Source organism: Pleurodeles waltl, chromosome 9, assembly GCF_031143425.1.
Source record: "Pleurodeles waltl isolate 20211129_DDA chromosome 9, aPleWal1.hap1.20221129, whole genome shotgun sequence".
NCBI lineage: Eukaryota > Metazoa > Chordata > Amphibia > Caudata > Salamandridae > Pleurodeles > Pleurodeles waltl.
Genome location: NC_090448.1, coordinates 547000690 through 547022846, shown reverse-complemented (window position 1 = coordinate 547022846; position 22157 = coordinate 547000690). Strand labels below are relative to the sequence as shown.

At 42.8% G+C, this 22157-nt stretch overlaps 1 protein-coding gene across 2 annotated transcripts in view; it reads left to right on the top strand.

Moving 5' to 3' along the window:
* The window catches only part of LOC138259622 (uncharacterized), an 83253-nt gene that overhangs the window by 44179 nt on the left and 16917 nt on the right, over window positions 1-22157 (top strand). For both annotated transcript variants that reach the window (XM_069207473.1, XM_069207472.1), the window contains 2 exons: window positions 8192-8369; window positions 19389-19586. In XM_069207473.1, the coding sequence (XP_069063574.1) occupies window positions 8192-8369; window positions 19389-19586 (376 nt within the window). The remainder of the gene's footprint in view (window positions 1-8191; window positions 8370-19388; window positions 19587-22157) is intronic.

Here is a 22157-nt window from a genome sequence, read left to right as displayed (position 1 = left end):
TTCTTCCATGGAAAAGTTCTCCCAGGCCTTGCCACTGCCGTGGGACGCCCCAGCACCTCCTCAGCCTCAGTAGGTTTCCAGAAGTTGGTCAACCCCCTCCACAATGGGCTCCTGGCCCCAATGGCTCCCGTGCGAGCAGGAGAGAGGCACCGCCAAACCCTCCGCCTCATTGGCATCTCGTTGGGTGGTGGTCCATCATCCAAGTCCACAATGCTCCCCGGTCCAGCTTTTAAGTTGCAAACAGTTCTTCCCTTTCAGCAGGATACACTGCGCCGTATGGACCCCGGCCGCTCTGACCGACCTCTCATGTCAGCTCTGGCAGCCACTGCTCCCGCCAATGTTGCCACCAGAGTGCCAAACCTGTTCTCCGTGGAACCAGGGCACAACCCCAGAGGCAGTGAGGTGCAAGTTGAAAGCAGGCAAATGACTGATTGTGGGTTCAGGCTGGAATCTCTAGCAAGATGCAACCGCTGTCTTTCTCCTTCGACCATGCCTCCCTCGAGAGAGAATAAATCTGTTTTTCACCTGTAGCAGGAAGAGGAAAAAATAATGCTTTCTCTGAGTTCTAGGTGACAGTGCAGAATCTAAAATCTCTCTCTGCATGTTAGGCAGTAATGTAAGTGAATACATGTGTCTCTTTCTTTGTAGTTGTGATAGACCAAAAGAAATCTGCCTTCATGAAAATAACTAGTGAAATTTTTTAAAGTACACTGTTCCAGAAATGAAAAGGTAGAAAGAACACACACAGGGCTGAGGATAGTCAGAAGCTTAGGAGAGCCCTCACACACCCAATAGGATGTCAAGCTTCATCACTGGGCAAGCTCCTCGTCAGACCGGCGCTGCAATGTCTGACGGGCCACCCCTTATAAAGGTGGTGGTACTTAACCGAAGATCTTCTACCAAAATTGGTCAGATCTATGATGAACACAGACTATAGGTGTATGTAGGAGAGAGAAAAAAGAAAAGGGTAAAATTGGCTCAGAACCATCACCATCATGTGTAATAAATCAGAAATAGGTTAAGGCCAAGGTTAAAAATGAAAAGGGGAGTGCTAGTAGAGGTAATGCTCAGCTGCACTCTAGTGAAGGATAATAGGTCGTGCCCCAGATCCTATGATGCTAGGTCAACATGTTTTGTGTCTAAATGGTCACTACTGATCCAGTGACGCTTCTTCAGGACCACTAGTAATACTTCTCCCTTGCTAATATGTAAAAGTAAGTACTGGTCGGTCACTTACTTATATAGGCTGCACGCCATAGTCAGTCTAGTCAGCAAGTCGCCCATCCCATCACAAGGTACGGGCTTCCTAGGAGTACACAGGCCACAAAACCAAGAGTGTGGTAAAATCCACTTCCTGGAATGAACCGAGGACCTACCTGGGGCCGTGCTCCTGTAGACCATCCCCTTGACGTTTGGGTAATAGTCATTGTCAGCAATGTAAGTACATTGGTTTCTGGCTTCTAAGCAATTGTGAAAGTGATAACATCACTTTTGGTTGTTGTAAGTAATAATCAAAATTGTGAGTAAACAAATCTTTCTCTGGAATGCAAATACGAATTAGAGATAATAATCCTTTATGTGCGTTGTATTTACATTGCCAGCAGGCAGTAGTGGCGAATAATATTGATTGTGACCTCAGAGATAGGACAGAGGGGAACAGCAGCCCTGTCACACCTGTTACCTCTTGGCATTCTAGAGATTAGTCAGCCAGAACCCTAGCAAGCTCACCACCTCCCCTTTTAGTGCTGACCCCAAGCTTGTTGCCGCCTTCACAAACCTTGCTACGAGAAATAGAAAGCTCTTTCAATGACTTACAGTGCCAAAGGAACCTTTCCTCGAATTAAGGCATGCTCCCATCTGCTCTGCTGATCTAAGCTTCTTTAAAAGTTACAATATTTGGAGAGAGTCCTCTTAAGATAGCTCATTGTATCAATGGCTCTGTTTCAGAAACCACAAGAAACTTGTAATTAAATCCAGCTCCCAAATCTCATCCCTACATAAAGGGCCTGGTACAAAGACAGTTTTTCATAAATTTGAGCATCTGAACCCCACTAAATGGTATCAACACCTGTTTGAAGCTGCTAATTTAATTCCCAGCTTTACCCTAAAAGTATTCATGAACTCCCCTAACTGGCTCTCATTAGTATCACTCCAGCAGTCTTGACATTTCTCACACTATAATTAACTTGTGATACCATTACCCTACTTAACAGCTTGCGCTTCACCTACCTCAGAAGGTAAAAGCCTGAGCTAACTGAAATGTGGGTTTATAACAAACAAGATACATCATACCTGTTTTGAGTAATTTGAAGCCTATCTCTTCCTCTTGCATCTCGATACCTCTTAAAGGTCACCAGCTCACATTTTCACCTTCTCTACTTCTCTAGCTCTTCTTGCAACAAAATGTCTACCTAGAAGCTTCATAGCTAGCTAAATTCAATCTCCTGCCCATTGTAAGTGTAGCGATGGGTGCTTATGTGTACACTTACTTCAGATAGCTTCTTTTATTGTGGTCATGTTTATTTTTACTGACATGATATCAAAATGTATATACTGCCATACAAATACAGTTGAAATTAAGTTTTATTGAAATCGAATCACCTCCCCCCACCCCCTTCCCGGAAAGGACCACTTTTAGGTACACACACTATAACAGTCCTTTCATGAAAACCATAACTGTCCTTCGAATTGGACAGCTTCTGACGGCACTAATGATGTGACAAATGCAATTACAGATTACACCAGTCATGATGTTAAACTTCCTGTTCTACTCTATTAAGGTCTACTGTCCCAAATTGTTGTTGAGTATGTGGTTTTATTTTTGTATTGTAAAGAGTATTAATACTTGTAAGTACAGTTGCGCCATGGAAAACGGTCAAATAACTTTTTTCATTGGCATCAGTTTTTATACAGAATCTTTTGTTTGGAGATGAGTTGTTACTGAATAATGTGTGGTTAATTCATGTTATATATTCATTCATATATATATTGTGAAGTCGTGGGGAGTTCATTTAGGGTGTGAGTTACAGTTTTTATGGCATGTAACTAGTCACAGCTGACCAATTTCAGGGTGTTTTTCTCTTTTGTTTCGTAATTATAACTTCACTTTAACTGTGTTTTTTTTTTAAAGAAAATTTCTATGTTGTTGTTTATAGCATATTTGAATGTGATATAAGCAGAAGTGATAGCTCAGCCTTGACAAAGATTTTTTCAATTATTTGTTTTAATTTTATACTACAGTCACCTTCTACAAAACCAGCTGCCACTTCGCAAAACCTTTTGCAATACATGGCAAAGGCGTTGCCACAGGTCTTGGACCGCCTCTCCAGTGTGCCCAAACTCTTGTACGTCCATTCCCCACAGTGTGCTGCATTCAGCAGTGCACAGAGAGGTTGTCCATTACACCTGCCCTTCGTTCCAGCTCACTAAACTTCCAGAATGTGCAACACCCACACACCAACCTCCAGTTTATCCAGCCTCTAATATGTCCAACCTAGAATTGACTAGTTGATGGCCAAGTGCAGTGGGTGTTAACCACATGGCCCAGCCTTACACAAAGTAGGCTGTGTGCCAACTGTTATGCTTTTGGATGACCTGGAGTACATTTAAGTGTGGATGGGGGATCCAGAGGGGCAATGCCACTCCGAAAAATGATAAAATCCACTATTTTTCTGTGGGGTTCACACATTTAGGTTTGTAGATCCGCAAATATTCTGGTATATCAGTGAGTGAGTGGAGAATAATTTATTTTTATTATACGAAAATTGAAACAAAGGAGAACAATAAAAAAAAAATCAAAAGTGCATTAATGTATGAGAAAGCCTTTTAGCTGTCTGAATAAATGCTTGGAGTGTAGAAATTTGGTTTGGCTGGCCTAACCTACAGTTCCTCTGGCAATAGCACATAGCATGTAGACATTTGTAGGCTACGTTTTTTTACAAGTTTTCTAAAAGCTTTATGAATTTTCTTAATAGTTAAAAAAGCAAGCGTGCTGCTAAAGTGTTTTATGTGCAGTCAGTTTGAGTGATGTTTCTAACGGTTCATAAACCAACCATTCTGTCAAAGTGTCTTCCTATACAGCCAGTTCCTGCGCAGTTCACAAACCACCTGTGCTGTTAGACAGTTTATGTATCAGTACATAAATCGTTGCTGGGGCTTCATGTTGGTGGTCACCGTGGACTGTTGATGCTATAGTGCGGAATGTACTTGAAGAGTGAGTCTGTGGGTCCCCTTTTTATACCTGATGCCCAAGTTAAAGTTCAAGAACCGTATGGAATTTCTCTCCTACAGAAGTGTCTGGAATCTCTTTCCTTCCTGCCTTTGTGGAGCCTGTCTGCAAGCTCAATAGGCTAATGTGAAGTTGTTTGTGTGTGAGCTAAGGGAGAGTCTTTGAAGTGCAAGGGTGACAGCTCAACCCAATCATCAAGTCAGAATGGCCCATTCTGCCAACACCCAGACCCTCTATTGTGTGGCTGTCTGGGAGGAATACAAAAAGGCCAACTAAACAGACTCATGTGACCCTGAATATAGGCTGCAGGCACCAAATGGTTAGGACAACAAAGTCACCTTCCTAAAAGTAGCGTTTTCCGAATTGTGACTTAAGATACAAGTTTACCATTAAAGAGGATTTTAAATTACAGTCCCTCAAACACCAAACATGACATTCCTACCTGCTCCCAAACAAAAGTTATCACTTATTAAATCTAACCCAATGTTATCCTACTGGAGAGGTAGGTATTGTAATAGTAGAAAAGTTTTTCACTACCAGGACATGTAAAGCTTAAAAGTGCATGTCCAACCTTTTAAATACAATGCACCCTGCCCTTTGGGCTATTTCAACAGTGACTTACATGTATTAAAAAGAAAGGTTTAGGCCTGGCAAAAGATTTATTTTGCCAGGTCGATAAAGGCAGTTTAAAACTGCACACACAGGCTGCAGTGGCAGGTCAGAGACATGTTTTAAAGTAAACGAAATAAGCCAATTATATGTAAGTAAAACATACCCTCTTTAGAGGAGAGAGCACAAGCACTTTTGAACTGGTTAGCATTGGTAAAGTGCATACAGTCCTAAAACCAACAAAAACAGTTTCCGTAAATATCTTGGATGAAGGCAAAAAGTTTCAGGTTGACCCTGCTGAGAGGGCCATGACCACCACTGGTCTATTGTATTGGCAGGAAAAAGAGGTAAATTAAAAATGCCGTCTACCACCAACTATGGCCAGGACCAGGGGGCCAACAAATATGCCATCCCACCTTTGTATGACTTTTATTCTTGATATTGCCTAAGGGCTGTGGGGCATAGTTTATTCTGGTCCCATAGCTCCCCTCCGTGCAGATTGGCAAGAAAGGAACCACTGCCCCAGTGTCATTCCAATTGCTGGCCTTGCCTTATGACCAGGAAAATATTGCTTTTCCTACCAGCTCTCACTTTCAGATTGTCTGAGTGTGGAAGGAAGATTTACGGATTGACTCCACTCCCCCACCCCTCCAATACCCCTCCTGCCCAAGGACAAAGGATCACCATACAACTTCTGTCTTGCCTAGAATTTGAAGATAGTTACTAGTCTGTACGTATTGCTAAAGTGCAGGGAGGCAAATTCTCATCCTTCATGTACCTTTCTCGAGTACACATGGCAATAAACGAAGAAAACATAATTTTGAGTATCTGCCAAAAGGAGGAATGGGAAAGGCTCCAGTTTCTTGTGCACATTGTTCACAATTGCGTGCAGAGTGCAGAAGAAGCTGTGATCTGCTGCATCCTGGGTGCCCAATAGCATTTGGTGTTGGGAAAATCACAGCTACCACTTGGTCAGGTCTGCAACCAGGCTTCAAGCCGAGCCGGCCCTTCATGGCACCAAAACAGTTGCTTAATGCCTTCAGTTGTTCACAGCAACTTATGGGAACAATCACAAGCACACACGTCCACATTTCACACAGCACAATGTCAAGCCCTGCACCAAAAGAACACTTTCTAAAGCTCACGTTCAAAGGCCTTGCACTGTATGGCCTAAGGGTACTTGGATGGGTGCTTGGAGTGGCACATATTTTTGTGGAACAGCTTCGGAGATTCTTTAAACCAGGACTTTCCAGCCTTTTATAGTAAGGATCCAAATTACAATGTTATCACTTGCCATTTGGAGTGAAAGGAACACCCCAGGAAGTGATGTTCCATAAGGAATTGATGTTACATGGCTTTTGCTACCAATGGCATAATAGGAAGTGACCTCACAATAAGTGAAAGCGGAATGTGTCATAAAAACCCATTATAATATAACCTATATTTCTATTAATAATAGTAGTAATAAAACTTGACAAAAATAGACCTGCATAAGGTTTTCTCATTTTCATGAAATTAATATTAGATAGGACTACTGAATGTATTTGTTGCATATCATCATCTTAATAGCCAATAGATACATATTAAAGCAGAGCAAAGGGAAGTGCAAATCCCTAGAAAGAAAAATGTTGGGGTTTAATTCTCTGAAATTGAAATCAGGTGGTCTGGTTTATAAGCCTTCCATCCTGACTTGATCACATTGTGGGATTTTGAGGACAGTGCTTTCCCTCCCTGAGCCCAACTCAGTTTCTTGCAAACATTGGCTGGCAATACGTGCTACAATGGAAAGTGAGCACTCGTTGCTTTGCTTATGGAAGGCTTCTGCTTGTATCGGTGCTATATGGACCCCAGAAACAGATAATGCCAGATATTACCGCATGGTGTAACACATTTACTTAATGAGGGAATATTTAGTATCCAGCTAGTCTCTTAAATTGTCAATTATTTTCTTAAACTACTTGGATAAATGTTATTTTCTTTCTTTGTCCTTCTTGATTTCTAAGCATGTATTATAGCATTGTAGCAACTCAACCAAAACTGGCCTGTTGTCCCTATGGTTTTCTCAAGGCAGGACATGCTTTCCGATACCCTTGAAATGTATGTAAGCTTGTTTATTAAGCTGTGTATTTCACCTGTTGTTCTATGTACTTGGTATCCCCAGACTCAGAATGTAAGGGGTCAAATACATGGGTGGTATTTATTCAAGTGGTACATTCTCTAAATTGGCTGGAAATAATAGATCTGTCTGGCACATCACGTATTGTGTTGGTAGCCATCCGTGTGCCTGTGGCAAATTGTTTTGCAAGTCTTCAAAGCCAGCAAGCAAATTCTCCAAAGCTATTATTCAGACAATCATGTTTTAGCGTGGTGTCTGTCTCTTACAATCTGTCTCACATCCATTCATTATATACATTAGATTATCTAATGTGACTGCACTATTACTTTGCATGTTATACCCCTGTATCCTTGCATTTGTCTCGTATACCCGGGTTGCTGAACATGTTTCTGAAAGATCGTCCTCTGATGATTCCGGGGGATCCAAAGGATGCATATCCCAGGTTGCTTCACAGTGCAGCCTGGGGTTGGGCATCTTTCACTCTGGGTGGTCCCCACATATCACATATCCAGTTTGCCTAACAGTGCATGCTTGCAACTGTGTGTTTGTTACTGCTGGGTGGACTCCAATGGCTGCATTGCGTGTTTTTTTTACAGCAAATACTGGGGTTAGGCATCAGTTGTTTCAGGATACACTCCATATGGCATACACCATGGTGGATCCATTGATTCAAACTGAAACTTTCCATGATGGCCTTGATTAGAGGATAGTGATCACTCCTAAAAATGCCATTTATCTCACTTCATGGTTAAAGCATGTATGTCAACTTTACACACCTTACCCAACACATCTTCCATAAAACATAATGCATCTAGCTCCCTTTCAACTACGCAGTCTGGAACATCGCCCATGAAACTGAAGCAAACTAAAGCGCTTTGCCACCTCGTTAGGGGTATGCTGCTCTCTATAGATGCTACTATACAATAAAATACAATTTAATATTATTTATCTAATAGTCAACCAGCATACAACGTACAAACAAAATAAGAATACAGTGGTTCACACTGTTGTGAGTTACAGTCTCTTGAGAGATCTGCTGTGACCTGTGGAAAACAATGCAGTCTGGTACCTTGACAGTGCACAAAAAAGCCAATACTATTGTAAGATTTACAATCTGCATTGCATTTTTTGTTGCACACCCACTTTCACCACATATTGATAGGTCATGAAATAACATTTCCAACAACAGCACATTTTATTTTTGTCTCTAGTTGTGATAAAGGTCTCTTTTCTGGTAGCTTTCTTTCCAGGACCCAGAGGAGTGAATCAACTTGGAGGAAGTTTTGTGAATGGCCGCCCACTCCCCGATGGTGTCCGGCAAAAGATTGTGGAACTTTCCCATCAAGGCATAAGACCATGTGAAATTTCCAGACAGTTACGGGTCAGCCACGGTTGTGTCAGCAAAATTCTTGGCAGGTATAATAATAGCAATGACTTTTAACCTATCTACAAAAGTCAATGTGTGATGTGAGTCATGATGCGAACCTAACGAAACTGGAAATGAGAATATTATTATGATAACTAAACATTTAATCCAGTATATTTTACTTTGTATTTCAACAAAATGGAAGACATGCATTAGTTTTGCTTCAATAACAAAAAAAAGCTAAGCGCTGTTTAGCGCAAGTAAACCAGAAGTGTTTCCCACTCCATAAAGTGTACAATCAATACTCTGTACCTTGTCCTCCTAAGAAATGTTGTCATCACTTTGAGGTAATGGTGTGGCTGTTTGAAAAGAAGATCAGACGTTTAAACAGCGCATGCAATGAACATATTGAATCAGTAATCATATTGAAAACATACTATGAAATTGTGCACACATAAATATATTGATATCGTGGACACTTTAAAAACAGTTGCCACAGCCCTTCTATGTCATTGCAAAACGAGTGTACATCAGAAATAAGTGTTTGGGGAGTGCATATGCACTAGGCCCTAAGAAGGCAATTAGCCAGGGGCAAATTGAGCAACCACTTCGGACCGAGAGGGCTCTATTGTCACCCCTCCAACTCTCGGTTTACCCACTTTTGCTTATCAGTGACCCGATGCAATCTATATCTAAAGCAACTTTTATCCTGTCTTCACCCACTGACTTAATGAATCCTCAGAGATCCTTGGCTTTTCGCAACAGCCTTCGGAAAACCATGGCACTCCCACCGACTGCATTCCCGCAGCTATTTAGCTACCACACTCTGCTATTCCATCCCCTGATAACACTACTACAGGCACTACTGTTTTACTAGGGAATAATGACTCATCAATCACAATATTGTCATCGAATATATAGCAGGCTTAAGCAAGAAACTAGCAGACTCTGAATGGGTTAGCTTTTATTACCCACTTTGATGTATTAATCTTTCAAGAGACATGGGCTGTGGAGCAGTCATTTAGGCAAGGGTAATCAAATTACAGCATAGAGGCAGTACCTTCTAAAGTAGGGCATCCGTATGGTGGCCTATTGTGCGGCATCAAAAGCAAACCAGGCGTTTCTATGAGGAAGCTAGTGATTAATAGCAAGGTTATTCTAGGAGTGAGCATCAGCCAGCAAAATGGTTTTAGTATGGAAATATACAATATCCATAATCGTTCCAAGAATAGGAATACTGAATCACCTACCCTAAAGCTGCTCTCCCAGCATCTATTGTGTTAGCAGGCAATTTTAATATAGAGTTAGAGCTATTTGCATTGTAAACTCCTAACCGGAATTTTCTTGACACAAATGAAAAGGAAAAAAAAAGCTTGATCGCGCTATGTAAAATGGAGCGCGATCGCGCTGAAATTGAAAACGTGAAAATGGAGCGTGATCACGCTATGTAAACTCCAGCGCGATCGCGCTGCTGGGAAAATAAACAGATAAAGTAGTCCAAAAACCTGGGCTGAAAACATCGAGCCTCGAATGGTTTCAGTACTTTACCGGTGCTGTGTAGGTGGGCTAAACACCGGAAAAGGCATGACGTATGCATGCCTTTAATAAATGAAAGCATGCAGATTTGAAAGAGCAAGCCCAGGAACCAATGAAAGTGACTGACGTGATGTGGGCGTGGTTTGAAGCCCAAAGAGAGATAACATCATGGACAGAGCGCTTTGCGCTCGCCCATAAAAACTGTGCTTCTACTGCATTGCAGCTACTTTCCTTAACTATGACCTAGAGTCTGCAATCATGCAACGGTAGATATAGATCAGATTCCCACCTTGCTCACAGATTCAAAAGAGGGAAAAGCCAGAGCCGTATAGACTGTATTATTTTAGATATTAGACTTCGAAGTAGTGACAAGAATAGAAAGCAACCATAATGCGCTAAGGTTAACAATGAAGGATCATTTCCATCTGCCTAGTTCAAACGCAGTCTATCAATCTGACCTGACCTTAACCCTTTCAAACAATGGACAGACAGTGAAATGCTCTTAGCTGTGTCTTAACCCTCATGTTCTCACACAAATCTACACAACATTTAATAGTGTAATTGCCCCACTTAAAACCCGCTCAGCCATGTAGGTTGAGCTATGTGATCTGCACAAGGATTTGTTTAAAGCCCCACACAGTCTTGTACCAAAGAAATGAAGAAGAGAAAGGGGAAAAAAAATAATAATCCCCTAACTGGTACTTAGGTGAGTGTCCCAAAGCTAACGTACCCATAATCCAGACAATTAAACAGGATGATTATGAGCAAATTGGATGCACCCGCGCCAACATTAAAAGCTTTACGGCAAGGATAAGCAAGAATGGACCGATGCAAATTGGTTAGCTCTGCTTGAGTCTTCTTGATCTAAAGACCAGAAACATTTTTAGCAGATCTTTTCTCATGTTTTTATTGGCATATTATCACAGGTTCTACAAGATGCACAGGATACAATAATAAATCTGTTTCTTTAGTGGATGGACAGGTCCATCCCAGCATGTTTACATTGATAATACTCAAGAGTAAAACTTAGAACAATGTGGAGGGGCCAGCATTGGCTTCTTTTCTTCTTCTCTGTTCTTCCTCTGCGCTCTCCTTCTGTAGTCTTCTTCTGCACTCTTCTTTCCCTCCTGCTCCCCGTCTTCTCTCTTCATCTGTGTGCTTCTCTCCCTCTCCTCTGCACCGCGACCCGCGTGTGCCTCCTCTTCTCTGTCCCTCTTCTTGGCTCCTTCCTCTGCTGCTCGCCGCCCCTCTTCTTCTTCACCTTCATCTGTATTCTTCTGTCTTCTGTGCTCCTCTTCTTCACCTTCATCTGTATTCTTCTGTCTTCTGCGCTCCTCTTCTTCACCTTCATCTGTACTTTTCTCTCCTCTGCGCTCCTCTTCTTCTGTAGCTTCTTCTGTGGCCTTCTGTCTTCTGTGTATTCGGCTCCTCTTCATCTGTGGTCTTCTGTCTTCTGTGTATTCGGCTCCTCTTCTTCTGTGGTCTTCTGTCTTCTGTCTTCTGTTCCTCCTGTTCTCTTCTTTCCCTCCTGCTCCCCGCTCCTCTTCCTCTGTTAGCTCTGTTTCCCAACAGAGCTAACTGCTACCTACTCCCTGGTTCTTCCCGCTCCTGACTCGTCTCTCCCCCTCTCTATCACCCCTATCTACCCCCATCTCTATCTTCCTATCTCTCTATCTCTCTCTCTGTCTCCCTCACTCACCACCTCCTCCTATCTACCTATCTCTCTATCTTCCCCCCCACTCGCCACCCCCTCTGTTACCACCCCTATCTTCCTATCCTTTCACTCTACCTCTCACCCTCACCCACCTCTACAACCCCCCCTCCCCTATCTTCCCAACCTTACTCCTATCTCTCTCCCTAAACTCCTAAACTTCCTAAACCCCCCCCTCTACCCTTAACCCCCATCCCCCAGCTCTTCTCCCCTCTACCTGTCCCCCCTCCCTCCGCTTTCCCGCCGCCACCTCCTGCACGCCCCTGCCCCCCATCTCCCATTCGCCCCCAGCTGACCCCTCCCCCCCTCCTCCCACTTATGGCAGCCGCTGCGCGACCGCGCCGCCCGTCTGCGCCCGTCCGCGCCTGGCCAGCGCCCAGCGCCACGACCCCTGGTCCTCAGCACTCCCAAACCCCTCTGCTCCGCTACGACCCCACCACCCTCCACGCCCTCAACCCAGGACGCTCCAACACCTGCTTCCAAGCTAACCCAAAACGTACCCATGGACCTTTCGCCTGCCACTCCTGCAAACGTATCTTCCACCACGCAACTACCATGACCACCAGCCCACGCGCCATCAACCACCTCAAATGCATCCTGGTCAACGCTCTATCCGTCCACAAGCACACCGTTGAACTCTGGGACCTCCTGGACTCCACAGCACCGGACGTCGCCTTCATCACGGAGACCTGGATGAACGCCTCTTTGGCCCCAGACATCGCCATAGCCATCCCCGAAGGCTACAAGATTTCCAGGAAAGACCGCACCAACCAAGTAGGAGGAGGAATCGCCATCGTCTTCAAAGACTCCATCAGCGTCACCACCTCCACCGAAGACACCCCCCTCGCCGCAGAACACCTGCATTTCCAGATTCGCACCGACCCCAGGACCACCCTCAGAGGATCCCTCATCTACCGTCCCCACGGACCGCAGGCCCCTTTCAGCGACTCCATCACCGACTTCGTCTCCCCGCACGCCCTCGCCTCGCCGGACTACATCCTCCTAGGCGACCTCAACTTCCATCTGGAACACAACAACGGCCCCAATACCACCGCCCTGCTCGACAACCTCGACAACCTTGGCCTCAAGCAACTGGTGAACACCCCCACCCACATCGCCGGACACACGCTTGACCCCATCTTCTCCGCCAGCAAACAGTCTACCTCCCACCTTTTCGCTCAGACCCCACCGAGATCATCTGCGGCGTCCCTCAAGGCTCCTCGCTCAGCCCGACACTCTTCAATGTCTACATGAGCCCCCTCGCCGACATCGTACGCAAGCACAACGTTATCATCACCTCCTACGCCGACGACACTCAACTTATACTTTCCCTCACCAAGGACCCCGCCAGCGCTAAGACCAACCTACAAGACGGCATGAAGGACGTCGCAGATTGGATGAGGCTCAGCCGTCTAAAACTGAACTCAGACAAAACGGAAGTCCTCATCCTCGGCAACACCCCGACCGCATGGGACGACTCCTGGTGACCCACGGCCCTTGGCACCGCACCGACCCCCTCAGACCACGCCCGCAACCTCGGCTTCATCTTGGACCCTCTTCTCACCATGACCAAACAAGTCAACGCCGTGTCCTCCTCCTGCTTCCTCACCCTCCGCATGCTCCGCAAGTGCTTCTGCTGGATCCCCACCGACACCAGAAAAACCGTGACCCACGCCCTAGTCACAAGCCGCCTGGACTACGGCAACACCCTTTATGCTGGGACCACCGCAAAACTCCAAAAACGTCTGCAACGTATCCAAAACGCCTCCGCCCGCCTCATCCTCAACGTACCCCGCAACAGCCACATCTCCGCACACCTGAGACACCTGCATTGGCTCCCAGTCAGCAAAAGGATCACCTTCCGACTTCTCACCCACGCACACAAAGCCCTCCACGACAAGGGACCTGAATACCTCAACCGACGCCTCAGCTTCTACGCCCCCACCCGTCTCCTCCGTTCCACCGGCCTCGCGCTCGCTTCCGTTCCTCGCATCCGCCGCTCCACGGCGGGTGGGAGGTCTTTCTCCTACCTGGCAGCCAAGACCTGGAACACCCTCCCCACCAGCCTCAGGACCACCCAGGACCACTCCGCATTCCGGAGACTCCTCAAGACCTGGCTCTTCAAGCAGCAGTAACCCCCTTCCCCCTAGCGCCTTGAGACCTGCACGGGTGAGTAGCGTGCTTTATAAATGTTAATGATTTGATTTGATTGTATAGGAATCCTATTGTAGAACGATGACCCAAAACAACATAATGCACCCTATTTTGTAGAGGAGCAGCCAACATACATAACACAAAGTAAAGTAAAACAGTAACTCTTAAAACCCTACAGATCTTTTCTCATGTCGACCCTAAGGCTAAAAGCCTTGTAGAATATGCAGTCCAAACACAGCAATGGGTGGACCATTTCTCTGACATGTATGCCACTCCCTTTTGACGGTAGCTTTATCTTCTGATCAGCAAGCAAATGCTGGCTGCCGTACCAGACCACCTGGTGACTCATTCACTTGTTTTACACTGAAAGAAACTACAAAAGTTATTAAGTCAATATGTCCTGATAAGGCACAGGGCCCAGATAAGATCCCGGGCGACCTTTTCTGCTCAGAACCTAAGGCCTGGGGCTAATATATTAATGCCCTCTCTCCTAAAATTCTAAAAGGATGTGAGATACCCTCCTCTTGGCAAGCTGCTGAAATTATCCCTATGCATAAAAAGGGAAAACAAACACTCCCCAGTAACTCTAGGCCAATTAGCCAACGCGATAATCTCCAAAACGTCTTCTGCTTAATAGTATATTAGATTGAATGGATACAGCCAAAATCCTAACCCTGCTTCAAGCTAGGTTTCACCCTAAGGTTAGCACTGTTGATCAGTCTTTTAAACTAAATCTTATAGCCTGGAAATATTTGAAGCTGTCCAATGGCCACCTATACACCGCCTTCGTAGTCCTGAGGGCTGCGTTGGACCTGGTACTAGGAAATCAACAGTGGCTTGTATTAGCTGAAATGGGAGTTGAGCCCAAACTCTTGGATATCCTAATTCGACTCCATGAAGGCAATTATGCACAAGTAAGATGGGGAGAAGGGGGAAGAGCTCAGTGACTGAATTCCCATCAACCACAGTGTGTGGCAAGGTTGTGTTCTTGCTCCCACCCTTTTCACACTCTACCTAAACATCGTAGTTAAACACTTATTAACCAGTATACATGATTGCCCAAAACTGGGTTGTCTATCCCTGATTTTTTTATTCGCGGTTGACACTGTGCAAATTTCATGCACCTTGAGTGGGTTGCAGAACCTATTGAATCATTTTGCAGATTACTGTGATCTCCACAGGCTAGAAGTTAATTCTTCTAAAACAAAGATAATGGTCTTAAGAGCCCACAGGTCATTCAAAGGGTGTGTCTATATGAGGGGAACTAAACTCCAGCAAGTAGATCACTTTGATTACCTGGGAGTCAAAACCAATAAAACCATAAACTGGAGAGCCCAAATTTTGAAATCTGACCCTCATTCATAGCGCTTCTGCAATCATTAAAATTAAAAGATATAAGGTGTCAACGCCCAAGTCCTGTAATTGAGATTTACAGGGCTAAAACTCTATCAGTATCCCTCTACGGTTCAAAAATCTGGGGAACGGGGAATTTGAGTGGGTTAGCAGCTAATGAAAATAATCTGGTAAAATTGAGGTTTAGCCTGCAAAGATACACACCAACAGTCCCAGACTTGGGCCTTAAAAGGATAGGTGACCAAGCCAGACTGAAGCCACTACTATTCTGAATCCACCCCAGAGTTGCCTATGTATAGCCTAGCATTTGAGGAGGTTATTAGCCTAGGGACTAGCAGGTCCATACCTTGGCTACAATATATTAAGCAGCAACTGGGGATTCTAGGAGTGGGCATGCACTGGTCTAATCCATATCTAATAAGAAGGTACACCAAAACAATTGTAAAAGATCATTAGTGGTCAAATAGAATTGATAGCTACCATCGGGATGCCAAGTACTGTGGACTAGTTGAAGTCTTCCTGTCCTTCAAACCCAAACTAGAAACGTATATTGATACATATATCCAGCCCCTAGTGCATACTTTGCTCCTAAAGGTAAGACTAGGCAGTTTGTCAGTGAATAATTTCACCGATAAATGGGACTCAAATCCAATTAAAATGAGAAACTGCCTATGTTGTACCTCTAGCACTAAGGACGTATAGCACTTTCTGTTTTTTTGCCCTGCGTATATTATACCCAGGAACACCAGGGTGAGACCTATTTGTATTAGGCTTGGGGTACCTCATTACAAAGTGGCATATCGAACCCTTAGAACACATTGCAGTACCTCAGTCATAGTAGGCCTAGGTAGCTTCTTCCAAGCAGAATGGCTAATTAGGACATTTGTGGGCCTACCCTTGTAGTTTATCACATTACCTCCTGGGTCACCACCAGAAGGAAATTGATCGATGAACCCGAAACAGCACATGCTTCACTCCAGTTCGTTAACCTGTTGCAGTAACAATAACCTTAGAACACTAGGGCTGAAATCAAAAGGATGTGTTAGTTCTAAAACCTTTCACATGTAGCACTGCTAGCATGAAGTGTAGTTGAGCGACTGGCTTTTAATTAGATGTGCGCCTAGGGCTGGAGACCCGAGTAAAAGGTATTTTATATTATTTTTACATAGCCAATATGTGGCAACAGCCTGCGTTCGAGTACTCACATTGATAGGAGCACTTGATGGGCCCTGTTTTGAGGTCTTTTTTCTACTCTGCATTAACCTGCGAATTCCACACCGAACAATCACCACCCATCACGATCCTTTGAGCCTAGGCCCATGTCAGCCAACTGCACTTGCACTTCTTAAAAAACAAAATCCCTTTTATGCTTCATGTGTATCTTATCAGATCTTCATTTTAAGCTATTAATCGTTTTAGTGTCAATTGGACTCATACTAATATTCAATAATATGAATGCTATCCACTGTCATATAATATGAATCTGCACTTAACTTAACCTGTAGCGTTAGAGCATGTACTTCCAGACGGACTCTTAATTGTTATCAGCTGTTTTTTCTTGTCTTATAATTGTATTTTCTTGTACTTTTATGGCCTTTCGGACGCAATAAGAGTTTAAATGACAGTTCGCTGAAACGGTTCTGGATGCACATAGTTGGATTTAAAGGAGTAGGAGAAGATAAAGTTGTTACTGGCAGAGGAACTCCACGCTAAGTCTCTACTTTATCAGAAATCAATCACTTTATACTGATTGACGTCTAAGAATCATCATATTAGTCTGTGCATATTCTTCCCATTGGAATCGTGAACAAATATGCACATTGACCACAGATTTAAACTTTTAGGAGCAGCACCCTGTGGTAGTGTAAGTAATATTAAATCCACAATGCAAATATTTGTTGTATTTTTGCCATAACGATCCATACCCTTCTGTGAGATTATTTACCAATACAGTTAGCGTTGATATTTCCTTCCTACAAGGGACCAATTATTAGCTAAAGACATATCTTTGTTCTCGTTCACCAAATCATTTTAATGTAACAGGCACACAGCAGTAGCAGTAAACAATAAACGTCATAGTTTAATGCCATTCCTTTAATCAGGCACAGTGCTAAGCTGATAGGTAATGCAGACCTGACCATGACATGGCTGATGTGAAAACAGGGTTCTTTGAGCATAATGCACCAATGACATTAGCAAATGCCTTATGAGAATGGTGCTAAATCAAAACTCGATTCCTTGCATCCTTCTCCAAGCATAAATAAGGAGCAATAAGAAATCGTATTGTGTTGTATTCTCTTGGTATCTCTGAAAGCTCCTTGTGTGTTTTCTCACTGACAGTAGATTTGGCGTCCAAGAGGTTTAAGTTCCAATAGGCTCAGAGAGCTTTTATCACATTTCCTGTTGCCATGCCTGTCAAAGGCATAACCTACGTCACTAAAACATAATCCCTATATTTCTCTACTTGTCGCAAGCTGGAGTATATCAGAAGCGTCATTCACAATCTCAACAATCGTTTTAGAGATTCCCAAATAAAGTTTACATCATTAAATTCACACAACTCCCTAAGATGTATTGAAGGAAAAAGGAGAGCAGAGTAGCAAAGGAATATGCGTAGTAAAGGGATCAATAGAAAAAAAAACAATCTCTCCTTCCCCAGAGAAGTCACTCCACAGACCTTACATTGGGAATTGTCACATCTTCTCCCTCTCCCCAGTGCCTGTCACCCCGTCTCTATCTCATGCCCTGCTCCCAGAGTGTAATCAGCCTGAAGACGAGCCCAAACATTCAACGGAGGCCCTCACAGAGTACACATGAGAAAATAGGAATCTCTTCCACTACTGCATTACCCTCAGTGTCATCTGGTACTAACGAATGCAGCAAGACATCTATTTATGAGACCCAAATGGGATACCCATCAGTTGATCTACTAAGCCAATATGTCAGGGCTCAGATCAGGAATTAACAGTGACCTCACCTACCCTTATTTCACCTCATTGTTGAGCACTGCTGCCCTCTGAAGTTGATCTCTCCACTCACCTGATTTAACAACCTTAATTATGCCAGACGAGCAGAACCCTATTTGTGTTGACCCAGCTTCTGGGAGAGTGTAAAGGCCTTTGCTACAGTCTCCTGTCCAGCAGTTTGCAATAGTTCCAGTATTTCAGCAGAATCTCAGCAATCGACGAAAAGGATATCAAAGCCAATCTCAGAAGTAATCCAAGAATTCTAAAGTGACTGCCATTGGGTAGATTATCCAACACCTTAATCCTCTCCTCCATGGCTGTAAAGACTACTACTATATTACTTTTAAAGGCCAATACTTCTTTCAGATTGAATCCTGCCGCTTCCTCTCCTCCAGTGCCTGAATTCTTCTATCAGTATTCTCCGTACTTTGCTCCCCAGTCAATAACCTGCTCTCAACTGTGTGACTTAATGGTGCATGTTTCCTCCTTCATTTCCCTATGGGTAGCATTGATGGATCAGAAAAAGGCTCTTTCCCATTGCAACATGATCTCTCCTCTACAATCTTAGAGGCCAAGTCAGTTCTGACGACATTAGATGATGCAGTGAGAGCAACCCAATATTCTTCATAGAATAGGTAATGTACGAAGCAGTCAATTGTTTTGGGGGGGTTTTCAAATTCAAAGTAAGAATCAATCATTTGGAATGGCAGATGATAGATTATCTGGAAATTGAATTTGCAGAATGGCAGTTTCAGAACAGTATTCTAGAAGAAGGATACATATTTGATTTGAACACAAGTGGAAAAGACGAGTAGCAGTGTATTACCAAAATTATATGGACAATGGACAATACAACGTAGAACGCAGGTGAGCACATGTGAAAGTGTGCACAAAAATTAAAAAAAACCTAAAAGCAACCCTTCTATGTGGAAAAGAAGATCTTTAGTTGAGTATTTTCCCATACGTCTGTACTTATTTATAGCTCATTTTAGATCTTCCTTGAATGTAGTGTGTCTTAAGGTTCGTGACTTGTGTCACTTAACATTTTCAGGGGAAAAAAAGCTGAAAATGTTTCCAAGGAGATATTGTAAATCAGTTTTAATTTAATCGGCCATAATATGTGATATTGTGCTCGAGATACATAAGTGTGCCATGTTTGGCATGAGCACTGAAATGAAGGGAACGTTCAGAAATAAAACTTACTTTTTACTTTGGTATCAAATACATTTATTCAAATGACCACTGGCATGGAGGAAAGTTCAGAAATAACATTTCCTTTTTCTTTGGTATCAAACAATTTTATTCAAATTACCATGTTAATGAAGGTCCTGCTTCTTCTCGTTTTGCAGGTACTATGAAACTGGAAGTATTAAACCTGGAGTGATCGGAGGTTCAAAGCCAAAGGTCGCCACACCCGGAGTTATTGACAAAATTGCAGATTACAAATGCCAGAGTCCCACAATGTTTGCCCGGGAAATCAGAGCCAGACTTCTTGCTGAACGTGTGTGTGACAATGATGCCGTACCCAGTGTGAGCTCAATAAACAGGTATAAATCCAACAAGTGAATAGTTGAGGCTACATTAACCAGGGCTTTCCAAACGGTCTGCCTAAAGTTCGGGAAGTTTTCACCTTTCCCAGATATGTGAATTTGTATTCATTTATTCCAGGCTTTGAATGTTGAATGTAAATGTTACCACCCTATCCACCTTAGTAACATAATACAAGCTCATCACTGTACAACACATTCACAGATGTGGTTTGCAGGTCCTGTGAAAAAATCCTTGACCTTTCAATTGATTGCCAACATCATTTATGGTTAGGATGAAGAGTATGGGAACCAGGACACAGTTCTACTTAGGTGGCTATTTGTCTTGACCTCTTTTGATTAGATACCCCTTCTGTCAAACTCAATCTAAGTTTGTCAGTGTGTAGTACTATAGTTGGACTATACATCTTGGCTGCTCCGGGTCTGTGCCCCAGGTTTTAACTACAACATTTGCCTGTCCATTAAACTGGAAGCCTTGTAGACAACAAGGTATATATATATATTTGGCTAATTGCACGTTGGGTGTTAAATGAGGACTTTTATTTCCAGCTCCTATTTATTTTTAACAAGTAGTATTTTCCACTTTTTTCTGGACACAAAAGCCTTCTTGCCCTACATTTTATAAGCCACTGATAGATAAGCTAAAAAGTATTTGCAACTCATTAATCTGAATTGGACTGTTGAGCCACCAGTTCTAGGAGGACCTGGCTTGGCAGTTCGGGCTGGACATTTCCTATTGGACCATGGTCAATACCATGTCTGCACACTTTTTCAGTAGTACTGTATTCATGGTGGACTGGGTACAGTTCTACACACCTCTTCAGCAGTACTATATACATAGTTTACGTGGCACATTCTATACAGCATTCTATTAATACTCAATACTAGGGTTGACAAAGCACATTTTTGTAAACATTACTCAAAAAAGTTAAACCGATAACAATGGTTATCTTAATCTCGAGATACAGCTCAAATAGTGGAAAAGCCCATGCTTAACTTCAGTGTTCGTCACTATAACACATAAATTTGAAATGGGAGCATGATCCGACGATTTTTTATTTTACTGCAAATACAAAAATATATACTTTATCCAGAGATGCAGAATTTTCTATTTTTCTCGAATAAAAGCTAAACATGCATATCTTTGTCTTGTAGCATTTATACAGTACTCCATACCTCTGATTTGCATTAGCGTCCTTAGAGAATGCATGGTGTAAAAGTGTATTGATTGCTGATTAACTTCTCGAAATGACAAATAACTTAGAGCACATTAACTGCAGGAGCAAGGCAAAAGATTACGACCAGAGCAAAGTTTGCTAGGAGTTTCTCGGTAGCTGTACACACCCTCATTTATGTTTAGAATGCGGATGCTAGTAGTGCTGACTCACTCAGGCCATTACAACTGCGAAGCACTTAAATAACACCAAATAGCACTAAACAATAATTTGTAAGATATACTCAAGAGATATAAGGCTATTAACTGGTCGTTTCAACTTTACAACAAATTCCTTCCTTAAAAGTTTAGCTAACACAATCTTGGCTACCATGTTAGTAGGATTAAAAAGAATGTTCAGATACATCACATCCGGTAACATGATATTTCAGCACCAATGTGTTACAACATAGTTATGGTTTTGCATCAACAGGACAAAGTTGTGACTCCTCTGTTTTATATCCGGATTGCCACATTGCAGAACCTACGGCCATTATGAGCTTTCACATTGGCTGTGTATAGTAAGTACATCACAACAGACTCAGTACAATAAGCTTCTTGTTGCTTTTATACTGCACTAATCTACCTCTATGACAATTTTTTAGGCTTGGGGAAGAACATTATTGTAGACGTGAAACACCATTTAATCTACATATTTTTAGTCCGGTACAAATGAATATATGGCATAAAGTGCCCCTGTTGTACATAATAAGGTTATTTAAAGTCACAGAGGATTTCTGTGACAATATAGAAGAATGAAGCCGAATGGTGAGCTCCTTTATAAGGTCATGGAATTTTGAGGTGATTTGAAATATCCTTTTAATAAACGGCAGAGGATGTTTTATTACTTATAATACATGGTCACGCCATCACTCGTCCCACAAACTGCTTACATTTTGGGGGGTTTGTTCCTTCATGTAAAAGAGATGGTATATTTTCAGACATGAAAAATAGAAGGAGACTCTGTAGGGTGATACATTACACACCAAAATGTTGTTAGTAATTTTTCCGAAAGAGATATTGGAATCAGTTTAAGGTAAGTCAAATATTTTTTTTTTTAGCTCAGAATGTGTAGAAACACGCAGAAGGACACTGTCTTTCCTGTAACGACATATAGCATGCAAAAAGTAAACATTGCCATGAATATTTTCTTTTTGCCTATCACTGTTAATTTTATAAAAGCAGATCAAAATAATTAAAGTACATTCTTGTTTTATTGTTCAAACTGCAGCTGGATAGATGTTCTGTGACATCTTTCAACTTGGCTGCTTGTTCTTACAGGAGGCATTGCAATATCAAAACTCAACAGTAATAGGGTATAACAGCTGAGCATCTGTGTCCCTTCTCAAGTGCCAAAA